General features: G+C 33.6%; 1 protein-coding gene across 5 annotated transcripts; it reads left to right on the forward strand.

Moving 5' to 3' along the window:
- Window positions 1–2768: 2768 nt before the first annotated feature.
- LOC110426961 (Cysteine proteinases superfamily protein) lies at window positions 2769–8903 on the forward strand. Of its 5 annotated transcripts, none has more exons than XM_021442312.2 (10): window positions 2769–3212; window positions 3899–4088; window positions 4437–4510; window positions 5734–5788; window positions 5897–5971; window positions 6870–6943; window positions 7096–7144; window positions 7714–7798; window positions 8473–8529; window positions 8632–8903. In XM_021442312.2, exons 2-10 carry the CDS (start codon window positions 3924–3926, stop codon window positions 8673–8675), a joined length of 678 nt encoding a protein of 225 aa, XP_021297987.1. In that variant the 5' UTR covers window positions 2769–3212; window positions 3899–3923; the 3' UTR covers window positions 8676–8903. The 5 variants fall into 5 exon arrangements, with proteins under 5 accessions (XP_021297987.1, XP_021297986.1, XP_021297984.1 ...); XM_021442311.2 differs by having other exon boundaries at window positions 2770–3212; window positions 3854–4088; XM_021442309.2 differs by having other exon boundaries at window positions 2770–3212; window positions 3859–4088.
- Window positions 8904–13194: the final 4291 nt, after the last annotated feature.

The following is a 13194-nucleotide window of genomic DNA, read 5'->3' on the forward strand; positions in this document are numbered from 1 at the left end:
AACTTCAAGGGCCACGGCCTATCTCGACCAATTAATTAATAGAAATTGTAATTACTTTATGACTACTGCAATGCTTCAAATTAGATAAGATTTTTTATTATCTTCCAGGCTGAACTCGGCAAAGTGGCAAACATAAAAGTTGTAAATCTTTCTCTTGACTTTCCAATGGTTTAAGAATCATTTCATTTGGACTTCTGTAGAGAGAGTTAATAGTCAAAATATCGAGATATGTGCAATAAAAGTCTGCACCTTGAAATTACTTCTCCTACTTCCATTAAAATTCTTCCTTCATTAAATACCTATAAAAGCACGAATAAATCAATATCAACCTTTTCAGTCTCTTCAACCTACATCCATGACATTGATCTTACAATCAAGAATTTTTAAATCAAATCACTATAATTAGTGGAATTCTCAAGCTTCCACCAAGTTTTTACAATAGTTTTTCATAGACTTAACCACATCTTTTAACAATGATCTTTCTCGGGATCAACCAAGATCCAAATCTAACTTTTCCTTGGCTGAGCTAGAACCTATAAAACCAATCAACCTAACCTAAGTTTGATTAATCCCCTTAGAATGACTCGCTCACTCTAAGTAATCAAGAAGTATAGATATAAAAAGGTACCTATGATCACTAACCTGATCTGAATGGTACAAGATAAAGTGTCAAACTTTATTACAAAGATTAGAGTGAAAAGCAATAAGAGTTGAGAGAATTTTTGCTATTTTGTAGCTTTTTTTAATCTTAGAAGCATCTAATCTTTTTCTTAGCCATTAGGGGTGTCTTTATACTTGAAAAATCAACTTTGATGGACGTTGAGAGCTTCAGACTGTTAGAAATAGTTTAAAGTCAATTCTAGTCGTTATTCTATCTTCAATCATTCAAATTCAAATTTTTAGACAAAGTGCTCTTAATTGACAAACCATACTTCTTAGTCGATTAAGTCTTCTCTATCCTGTAATTGAATTCTCTGGTAGTGAGTTCTTAGTTGACTAACCATGCTTCTTAATCGATTAAGTTTTCTCTGTCTTGTAATTAAAGTCTCTAACAGTAAACTCTTAGTTGACTAACTATGTTACTTAGTCGACTAAGTCTTCTCTGTCCCGCAATCTACTTTCCTTTCATAATCAATTAAGTAAGGCTTTAACTAATTAAGAGCTTACTGTCTCTGAACTGACCAACTTCATTTTTGGATTTTAGCTGACTAACTCCGTTGATTATCTGACTAAAAAGTTTCTATCTGTGGCTCATTTGTAACTTTTTATTCTAATGAGTTTTGATATTTTCTTTCCAATGATTAATTTATTACTGATATATATTTTTAACTTGCATACTCAAGTAGTATAGTTAGACATTAATGAATGAGAATATTTTATTATCATTAAAAATTTATGGAACCAACAACGGAAAAAACACAACAACAGAAACCAAAGAAATGAGAGGAAATGTGTATGGCAAAAAAAAAAATAAGAAACTATCACTATGGTTAAACATATCTAACAATCGTTTAATAGTTTGATCATTTTGTTTGATCAATATAAAAGCCTTTTTCTTGACCGTTCACTTTACTTAAAAGGTTCTTTTTCGACTATTTTATTGTCTCTTTTACTCACATAAATATGATTATTTCTTCCCCCATGTAAGTATAAGCAAGAAATATGGTTTTATTTGAAATTAGTGAGTCAAAGCATATCTTACAAGTAACGCACAGACAATGAAAACTTATAAATGACAAAAATTGATGAACAATAACCAAAGAAACTAAAGTAAATAATCATTTTCAATTAATACTAGTTTATCTTTTCCTTTACCAGTATAAACTATACATTCATGTAGTTGACTAACACAATATAGCACAACAACAGAAACCAAAGAAATAGAAACAAATATATACGGTAAAAGGAATAGCAAACCTCCCAATCACAAATGTTATTCATATTGTTTGAACAATATATTCTTTATGGGAAAAAAAATTTACTGCATGTTCAACAGGATCACTATCTTCTTTGGATAAGTACTATTTTAAAAACATATATTTAAGAGAAGCTTCCCACCGATTGAAACCAAAGCAAATAATTATCTTTAATTAATAATAGTTTATCTTTTTCTCTATCAGTAGACATTCATACAGTTGATTAATACAATATAGTTTTCTCTACAAACTCTTTTAAAACACCAAATTGAAGTCCACTATTTGCTATGAACTTTTTCGTACGGGCACCATCCTAGTTAATATTAAAAATAATAAATATTTTTTATAAAATCATTCAAATGACAGAAAATATTTTGTAAAATGAAATCCAAATAATAAAATATCAAATATTTTTTAAAAAATAAAAATTTACTTGTTTTTTAAAATTTAAATTATTACCTGAATTCACGACAAGTAATAGTTTTTTTATCTGAACTCTATCCGAGTTTAATTATAAAGTATCATTATAAAGTGCTGATTGACATTCTCACCTAAATTTTTAAAAAAATAAAAAAAGATAAATACTACTCCTATCCTATCAGCAAGCCGTCTAAGATAGGAAACAAAAAATGAAATATAAATCCTAAGAGATAAAACAAGTGTCTGATAAAGCTAAAGAACAAATTAAATAGCATTTAGATAAATATGAAAGAAACCAGATAAGCAACGCGTCAGGCATGAGGACGCCAAGCAACATGGCAGCATCCCAAGCAACGCTGGTGGGTTCTCAACGCATGCTGATGCTGGGTTCTTGAATTTGTCTCAAGAGAAGGGACCAAGAAAGAGGCAATGCATTCCGCGTACGAGAAACAAAACAAAAAACAGTGGAGATTTTTAGGCATGAGAAATCCAGGGTAAGACATGACACAGGACACACGAGTGAGTTGAGTTGTCTTAGTCTTTAGTTCCGCGGAAACCGCGAAAGCCAACTACTACTAACTACCAAACACGGAAACTCAAACGCCCCACCCAGGTAGGAGTTTGGGGCTTTAGATTGGGGAGAGATGGGTCTTTTCCCATCGATGTATCTTCTGCTTACATCCGTGGAAGCAGTCCAGAGAAAGAGAATAGCATATCGTATCTTTTTGTCTTTGTTTTATTGCTTTCAGCTTAAACCCAGAAAGTCCCACCATCATCAACCTCCGTCCTTATTTGATCGTTCGCCGCTGACCCCAAATCCTCTTTCTATTTGTTTTGATTTTCCACCGCAACCATCTCTCCAACGTTATATCTCAGGTGACGATTCTCTTTCATTCTTTTGTTATTGTTTTCTTTTCCAAAGGATAAAAGGAAAAAAGAAAAAGGTGATCCTAACACTAACAGATTGGCATCTTTGCTTCCTTTCAATCCAGATTTTATGATTGGGTGATCCCAACTTGTTTTCTTAATTGTTCCTTTACTTTTTTGAGCATTGGATGATCCATTCGTGAACAATATATAAATTTTCGATAGATATGGCGAGGTGTTGTTGTTGAAATTCAATTACCTTAATATTGCAGTTACAGGTCCCCTTTAATTAGTTATTGTTACCCCTTATTTCCAGAATCTTAATGTGAGGTCAAAACCATGCCTCGTTCCTTTCCTCCCCCAACAAATACAGGCAGATTATGCCATGCATTGTATTGCTGAAAAGAATGATGAATGAATTGAATTTTATTAAGAAAACAAGCAATTACAATCTTGACCAATCACTTGCCTGATGGCTTTTTGTGTTTCTTGCTTGTTGATTTTCACCACTCAATCTTTTAAGATGTCATTGTAATGTGATCACTATTGAATGAAAAACCATGATCAAACATATTATGTTTTGATTGTTCATAAACCACTTCCACATCTATGGAATGGTGGTCATACTGTTAAGCTTCTGACTCTCCCAGTTTAGCTTTGGACACCCAGTTTAGTTGATTTTATCTGTGGGGGAGTTTTCTGTAGCGGCTGAGTTACACTATGAGGAATGGAGTACAGCATGTAGGTGAATGTTCCAGCTCAACCTCTTGGAGCAGCCAGCAGGATACTGAGGATGACCAGATGATTGCTGTTGTATTATCAGAAGAATACGCCAAGTTAGATGGTGCTGTTGCTAGACGCCTTTCTGGTCTTGCACCTGTTCCTGTATGATGCCCCACCTTCCTTTTTTTTTTGTCCCTTTTTCTGGTTGATTTGATATAAGTTCTCTTTAAGCATTAATTACCTCTGAACAATGATGCATTTATACGTTCTCTTGTTGCTTTATCATTTATCAACTCTGCCTCTTCTTAGGGCCATGGCCTGAATGCTTTACTGTCAATGAAGTTTTTGCTGCATTGCTTTCTGCATTATGAAAGCAGCCTGATTTGCTTGGCCTTTGCTTATTACATTAATTCTGTTACTGCTATAGTTTATTGCTTATTGAATGATAGTTCTTTTTTTTTTCTTTAAATGAATAAGCATTACTTATCTTATAAATACTTGAAATTTCAGCATGTGCCACGCATAAATTCCTTTATTCCCAACGTAAGTGATGCAAGTTTGGATCACCAACGCCTTCTACAGAGGTATGTACTTCACAGTTTCAAAAGCGTGGTTTAAAAGCATTTTAAAAGTCTTCTAATCTAACTTCATTGGGAAGATGTTGAAAAATATCATGAATATACATATCTATGTAGCACTGTTGATCAAAATTGGAAGACATCTTGATTGGTATACTTTGAATTTATCAATAAAACTGAAGAATTTAACTGATTTACATAAAAGGAATTATTTAGAGGATGAAGTAAAGAGTGTTCTAGTGAGAAATTAAGAGAAAACTGTATGCCATTGAAGTCATGGCTCTTCAAAGTTGCACTGTAATCTATCTGCTTCCACTGTTTTCAAAATTCTTACTTATTTGATGTACCAAAAAATCTTTTTGTTTTGACACAATAGTTTATGAATTTACTCTGTTATTTTCTATTTCAGGTAGATGCTACTATGCTAGGGTATCTTAGGATCTGCAACTATGAATCATCTATGAGACCCAATAACTAAGATAAATTCTATCTGTGCATTCTTGCATGCTCAGCGGTCTACCAGCTGGACCTTTCACCTTTCCCACAATATATGTTTTTGTTCACTATTTTTGAAGCACATGAGTCTTTTCCCTTGCAAGGAGTTCAAATGAATATGGTCCATGCTTACCTCAAAGACTTGGTCTGCAGCAAGACATTTGTCTCTCAAATCAGTAGTTCATATATGTGTGTGCACATGTGCAAGTATCTGCATGCATGCAAAAGTGTGTGCATGGTCTGCAGCAAGACTTTTGTCTCTCAAATCAGTAGTTCATAAATGTGTGTGCACATGTGTAAGCATCTGCATGCATGCAAAAGTATGTGCATGGCTGCATGTGACTCACAAGTAGTGCTTATACCTATGGAAATATTAAGACTCATGCACCACTCATAAGCAGGTGCATTTGACTCATTTGTTAATTGCTTACTTTAAGCTAGCGTCAGTGAAGAAATATTAAGGCTTATGCAGCATGATTTTCTTTGGGTAAGGTTGGAACTAGAGCATATTTTTGTGCCAACTTGGACCTTAACTTCAACCCTAAATTCTTGTTCCTCTGTCTAGTGGACATCTTGAAGCTTCCCTCTTCTTTCTTTCTTCTAAAATACGATTGAAAAACTTGTCATTAAGCTTATGCTAGAATGTCTTTGCCTAGAGGGTGCTACACCTTCTACAGTTTCTTTAGCTTTACATCTTGGGTAAAAGTATTCAGCAAAATCCTTACTTTTCTCAGGCTCCAAGTTTATGGTCTATATGAAGTGAAGGTCTCTGGTGATGGAAATTGTCAGGTATATGTAATGAAAAATACTGGTGAACTTCAATCTCTCATATTATTCACCTCATTCACATTCAAGCTTTATGACTAGTTATTCAAATCACATCACCTTTTTTTGCAGTTTCGTGCACTTTCAGACCAGATGTACAGGTCCACTGAGTATCACAAGTATGTACGGAAAGATATTGTTAAACAGGTACAGTGTCTTTGTGGCTTGAGTAGTTATTTTGGTCTAGATGTTTTATGTGTAAGTAAATCTCAGGCGCATATTGCTAATTGTTGAGATCATCTTGTGACCTTGTGGGGATTGAAAATTTTCACCAAGAGCATTGGTGCTTAGTTCACAATGGGAGATCTATGTATTGTAGGAGGAGATATTAGCTTTGTAACCTTTTAAGATAGTCCCAGAGAAAAGTGGTATAAAACCCAGAAGAAATTTTAACATCTCATGATCATTTTTATATATCTCGATATTTTCAATTTTAACTGTTCTCTCCACCAACAGCATCATTCTTCTTCTTCGTGCTCCCATGAATATCTGTCTTTTGTAGTGGCTGTCTCCTCGAGAACAATGGTGAAGTGTTTTTGCAGCAGCTTCTTCCAGTTTCATCCTCCTATCTAAATCTTAACCATAGCAGTTGTCTAATCCTCATGACATATTTGACCATTCAAATTGAAGATGTTTACCACTTTTGACTTTGATTAGGGCCAAACTACCACCATGAACTATTCAACACATACCCCAACTCTGTATAGAGTCGTTTAGGCACCGACAGCATACAAGCTCTTGTTGCTGCTATCTCCTTGAGCAACACTCAAGGGAATCACTGTTCTCTGACCACCATATCAAACATTTCTGCTTTTCCAGATGTTAATTATCATTGTTATCCCTTTATTTAGATTGTTTCTTTTTTTGAGCTTATTTGGATTATCAACTGTTTAAAAGTTCACCAATCAAAATTCTCTGAAAAGTAAATTGATGGACTTTTAGATTTGTGAAAGATAAGCCAGAGACAGGCTAAAAAGAAATATTAAGTAATTGATTTTAAATGATTAATTCTTTTTCTTATTTTGATTACTTTTGCATATTCCAGCTTAAAGACCACCGTCATTTGTACGAAGGATATGTTCCAATGAAGTACAAGCGATATTGCAAGAAAATGGCAAAGTATGTTGCTTCATTAAGGGTCTTACAACCTTTGCTTTTATCTGACAAATGTTTGCTTGAATGGATGCATTTATTATTGAGTTTAGTTGAACTTGATTATTTGCTGGTAGTGAAGTTTTATTTTTTCTAAACTAATTATCCGGATTGTGTAGATCTGGAGAATGGGGGGACCATGTTACCTTGCAAGCAGCTTCTGATAAGGTCTTGTATTCTTTTCATAAAAACTGTCACAATTTGCTACCTCCTTTTATCATACACTTCTATTAGGTAGTCATGATATATAATTTTTGTATCGTATCATTGCTCTTGACAGTCTTTTTTACCTTGCTTTCTCCTCTCTTATCTTTAATCCTCCATGGAAATCGGCATACAGATGGTGTAAATACTATTCCAGCTCAAATATTTTGTTATGCAATTTCTCAGAGTTCAGTGATAGACATTGATAGTGACTTTTCCTTCAAAGATACATGCCTTTGCAAAGTTTTCATCTATGATTTAGCCTTTGATATGTCTAAGATGTACATAGATATTTCTTAGATGTTGGCTTTTGTTGGTAGATATATCTGATAATGATATGCATTATGGAAATATTGTTAGAAATATCTGAAGTGCTTCTTTTTTTATTAAAGAGAAAAATATTCTTTAATTCTTCTGACTGGTGTAAGTGTGTACTGAATTTGTAATACTCCAAGTAAAATGCCTCAATAATCTGTTGAGCTTCATTCTAGGTCATAATATCAGTGTCTAATATTCTAATTGTTTATTTGCAGTTTGCAGCAAAGATATGCCTTTTGACATCATTCAGAGATACTTGTTTCGTTGAAATTATGCCGCAATACCAGGCCCCTAAACATGGTAAGACTGGAAAAAGATTGATATAGAAAAAGAATAACACTGATTTCATACCTTGCAACAGGTTATCCTTTTTCTTTTAAGTTGTCTACTCTCACTGTCCCTGTCTCTTACTGTGTGTGTGCATGTGTGAATGTTGCACACTTGTATATGCTTGAAGTTCAAGGTCCAAACTCTGCTGCCTACTGGAATTCTCACAATTTTCCAAAATATCCTGCTTGGACATAAAGTCCTATATTTCAATTCGTTTTACCTCAACTTTAGAGTGCTCAGCAAACTGATTTACTAACTTGTAAGAGTGGCCTTTTATTGCTCCATCCTGATGGCATTCTTTGTGCCAAGATTTTTCTATTTCCTGTTCCCTGTAGCTTAAAGCTTGCTATGGAATTCCTTTGAGCAATATTTGAGCTTTTTATCCAATACAACCATCACTTATAAGTTAATATAAGCTCGGTAGGTTAACTTGAATTTCATTTTCCTTTTTACTCCTACTTAGGACCCTCCCTCTTTGACTGCATGTACTCTTGAACAAGGCACATGTTCTATACTGACACGCTTAGTCCTGCTATTATCCAGACCTTAGGTTCTGTATCCATGGATATGAGGTTTCAGACTCTATTTGGTCTCCATGAATGCATTCTTATGGTTTTCTTCTTCTCTGTTTTTTATTAATGCAGAATTGTGGTTGAGTTTCTGGTCTGAGGTACACTACAACTCACTATATGAGATCCAAGGTTTGTTTATGGTGAAAACATGAATTTTTTTCTTTTAAGGTTGAGTCTGTAAGTGTGTCGGGGTTTCAAGCGTAAAATATACTAATGTCTTCTCTTTACCAGGTGCCCCAGTTCAGAAGCCAAAGAAGAAACATTGGTTGTTCTAAGTTGGCAGATTGTTGAGGAGGGTATACGGCATTCATTCATGCTGCTGAAAAGTTTAGTACTGTGCACACTGTGCTTAATATTTTTTACAGATGACATTTAGGTTTTGGTCTTCATTGCTGTAAAGATATATGGTGCATTTCAGATTGAGATGCACCAGGTTAAATTCTTTTATTTATTCTTCTGTAAGGTGGATTTTTTTCCCAGTAGAGCAAATTTTGTTCATTCTACTGTCAATTGTGGCAAAACCCATTTTAGCCTTACAACGTTAATACATGTTTGTCGACATGTCGGATTCTTTGTTTACCCTCAGAAGGAGAAAAAAGGCCGAAAACGAATGAAAGGGAATGGAGAAAATGGGCGAAGGCTTTTTGTACCCATTTGAAAAGGCCGTGATAGTTTCACCTCATAAAATAATAATGACAGAAACATCATGGAGAAAGCGAAAGGAATGTTGTTTGAAAGAGACTAAACCCAATAAGAATCCATTTCCTGTCCTGAGTTTAGCTGAGGGATCCGAGAGTGCCGTTAAAAATCCAGTAAAAAACTGAATCAACATGCACCAGGTATTAGGTGCCAGGTGGTGTTTCAAATCTATATATGGTGCAAGATCCAATGATTTCATTTCAAAACTTAAAAACCATTCAAAATCCAGGAAGACTCCCATCATTCAAGCTGATTGCTGAGGGTGAAATACCCCATTAAAGAAAGTTTGCATTTGGGGTGAATTCTGTGTTTACCAAGTGAGTTTGTTGGGTTTTTCCAGGTGAGCAGAGCCAGCATCCTCTGCAATGAATCAAATCCAGCTCAAATCACACAAGAACTAGTATTAATATTTGGCAACTAACAGAATCCTAGAGATCACAGTAATTGTATGATTTAACTGTTGGGATTGGCGCCAGTTGTAGGGTGATAATGGCTGTCTCAGACCCTCTATCTTTTATTGCTCGTCTACTTAAAATAAAATCAAGGCCAGTTTCATCCTGGAAAGATTTTTTCTTTTTGTTTTTCTTGGCCTTGGCAGAGTACATCCAATTCCAGTGGTAGGCAATCTTTCAGCTTCAAAATGGCACAATCAAACACAAGTTGATGCTGCAGCAACTGGAGGAAGTTACTGACATTATTATTTTTAACCATAGATTAAAGGGTCAGCAACGCAAGTGCATTGGTTTCAATTATTGAACTTGGGGGTTGGCTTTTTAAATCACTATCGTCATCATCAGTAACTTCAGATGGATTGCTGGATTCCAGCTTCACGACCCAGACCCAGACATGATTCGCTTTTAGCTTATTACATATAGAGTTTGGCTGCATTTACTTATGGTTCGGTTGCATTGCAAGCACATGTAGTTTGGATCCTTGCTTCACTTGGGAAACCTCAATTATCTCTTCTCGTTCCTGTCCGAAAATTTGGCTGATCTACATCGGAGGTCTAGTCAACCCAAGGGGTCCCAGCACATAAAGGCCATTAGCAGATTGAGATAATGACCCATCAACCTTTTATACCAACAAATGATGGGCATTGGTTCGAGTTCATTGCTCCGCAAGATTTTCTTCTTTCCAAACATACCCGATTAATGCAACTCAGTAGAAAAATTGATCCAAAATCTCTTTCCAAGTCGTGAACTTGGGGTGGATTTAGTCTCTGTTATTGCTTTGATAAGTTCTAAGGGTAAGTAAATAGATGATTTGATTCGTCATATTTAAAAATTAAATAAATTAAATATTTTAAAAAAATTATTTAAAGTTGACTTAACAAAAAAAAATATCAAACAAGTCAAACATATAATTGGTTTGGTTGGTTTGATTTTAGATCAATAGATCAAAATTTTATTTTATTTTATAAATTATAATATTAAAATTTATAAACTTCATCTATAATTATAAAATATATAAATTAAATATATGTGTATATGTATAATATATTATTTTATTATATATAAAAAATTAATGGCACAACTTATATGTTATAATATTTTAATTTTTATATAAAAGTTTGTATAAATAATAACTAATTATAAATACTATGTTATAAAAATTAAGACGATAACTAATAAAATTATTAAGTGTAATAATATAAATAAAATCTATTATAAGTTTTAGTAATACTTATATATAAATTAAATATGTGTATATATATAATATATTACTTTATTATGTATATATAAAATTAATGACACAACTTATATATTATAATATTTTATAACAAATTTATATAAATAATAACTAAGTATAAATAATATGTTATAAAAACTAGGATGATAATTAATAAGGTTATTAAGTGTAATCATATAAATAAAGTTTATTATAAGTTATAATAATACTTATGTATAAATTAAATATACATAATATATATATTCATAACATTTTATATTATGAAACATTATTAAGACATAATAATTATAACATATTAATATGTAGGATATTTGCTATCATATATATTATAATAGTAACATATTAACTATATCATTTAAAATATATAATTTTTAATTTCGTATTAACACAGATTTATAAATAAATATATATAATTAAAATTAAATTACTATGATTATGATTTGTATCCATATATATAATAAATTAGTATATTTTAAGTATATTATCAATTAAGTTTACTATCAATTTTTCTTAATATATCTAAAAAATACTATATACACTAATATATTAAAAAATATAAAAAACCAATTTAGTTTTTCAGTTGAATTGGTCTAAAAATTTTAAAATCGAAAACCGATCAAAAATCAATTGAATCAAACATTTTGGATAAATTGATCTAATGAATCAATTAAACCAAACTATTTTACTTAAATCGTATTTAATTTGAATAGATAATTGATCTGATTTGATTTTACTCATCTTTGTTCTTTTTTTTTTTTACTATGGCACAATAACTAGAGCGAGACCACAAAGGGAATTTGTTGAAACAAGTAAATGCTAAATAAATGGATGTGGTTAATACCAACCTAATCCTGTCCATGCGCTCTCAATCTCATTCATTAAGGCATAATATCACATTCATTGCCAATGCACATGCAAATGCTCCTTCCCGGTTTCCGCTGTTGTCCTTCAAACTATAGGCATCGGATGGCTCAGAAGGGTGTCAGTATTTTATTTGAAATTGGAGATAAAAAAAAGAGAGAGTAGAGTTTGGGGTTTGAAAACGTTGAAGAACATGAAAGTGGTGTGGATACCATTAAAACATAAATAACGTTACTTCAAATCAAAATCCTAAAGTTCCTAGGTCATGCCATAGGTATACAAGGCAAATCAAATGACAAACTAAGTTGTTCTCATTAGCCATGTTTACCGCATTAATAGCTGGGCGACTCACGTGGGATACGTAGACCTTAGGCCTACTGGTTCGTGGCCACGACGCAAAAGCACATAAATGAATTTGGGGCAAACACCATGTGGCAAATCCTTAATGGCCCAAACAATGTAGGTTCGACTGTGAAATCGCTAAAAGAACCAGGAACTAAAGCCAAGAGACTCTCCACTACCCACCGTGACCCATTGCAAAAGAAGAATCCGCCCTATTTGTTTCAACTTTCAATGCAGCTGTTTCACTGCTTACTCTTTTAAAGATGAATAATCCAGCCCCAGCTTTAAGTCCTGGGCTCACTATACAATGTTATATATTATTGGAAAGCAAAGCATGATGGTGATTTAAATTGTAATATTGTAATGGTAAAGAAAACCCAAGGCAGAGATTGTCTGGTATAATATTTTAATGGTTAATGTTATCTGGGGAATGAATAAGACCATACCTTGCTCTTTTAAGTCTTACCCAAAGTCCAAAAGGGGCAAGGGGTGTCTGCTTATATATACCCTATAATCAGTTCGAGCCTAAAGCACCAACCATTTCCTCTGACAGAGACTAGAGAGACATCGGGCATGGCTTCTTTTCTTTGGACTTTATGTCTCGGCTTTCTATTCTTGGCCTATGGAACTATGAGTGCCGCACCAAGAAAGCCCGCAGATGTGCCATTCGGCAGGACCTATGTACCCATCTGGGCTTTTGATCACATCAACTATCTCAATGGCGGAACCGAGATTCAGCTCAAATTAGACAAGTACACAGGTATATCATAATATTGAAGTTAAAGCTTTGGATTTCGGGTGCACTCATCTTCGTTATCTTAATTGTTGTTTTTTGTGTTTTCCTTTTTATGATGAAGGGACCGGCTTTCAATCTAAGGGCTCTTACTTGTTTGGTCACTTCAGCATGCCCATTAAGATGGTTCCTGGGGACTCTGCAGGAACGGTGATTGCTTTTTATGTAAGTACTTTTAAGACATTTCAGTACTTGTTGCATTGCAATCCTTAAAAAAGGGTTATGTCAGTTCACTGATCCTGTTCTTTTCCTTGTTTCTGATATATGGTGCAGTTATCTTCTGAAAACTAAGAGCACGACAAGATAGACTTTGAGTTCTTGGGGAAGAGAATCGGGCAACCTTATATTCTGCTGACCAATGTGTACACTGAAGGAAAGGGAGATCGAGAGCAGAGAATTTATCTTTAGTT

The sequence above is a fragment of the Theobroma umbraticum genome, unplaced genomic scaffold, assembly GCF_002168275.2.
Source record: "Theobroma umbraticum cultivar Fairchild unplaced genomic scaffold, ASM216827v3 scaffold_239.1, whole genome shotgun sequence".
Taxonomy (NCBI): domain Eukaryota; kingdom Viridiplantae; phylum Streptophyta; class Magnoliopsida; order Malvales; family Malvaceae; genus Theobroma; species Theobroma umbraticum.

Bases quoted from the DNA above. Each gene is read 5' to 3' on its own strand.
- LOC110426961 (XM_021442312.2), top strand. From the start codon at position 3,924: ATGAGGAATGGAGTACAGCATGTAGGTGAATGTTCCAGCTCAACCTCT. The intron at 5,789-5,896 runs GTATATGTAATG...CTTTTTTTGCAG, and splicing joins CTGGTGATGGAAATTGTCAG to TTTCGTGCACTTTCAGACCA. The intron at 8,530-8,631 runs GTTTGTTTATGG...TCTCTTTACCAG, and splicing joins CTCACTATATGAGATCCAAG to GTGCCCCAGTTCAGAAGCCA.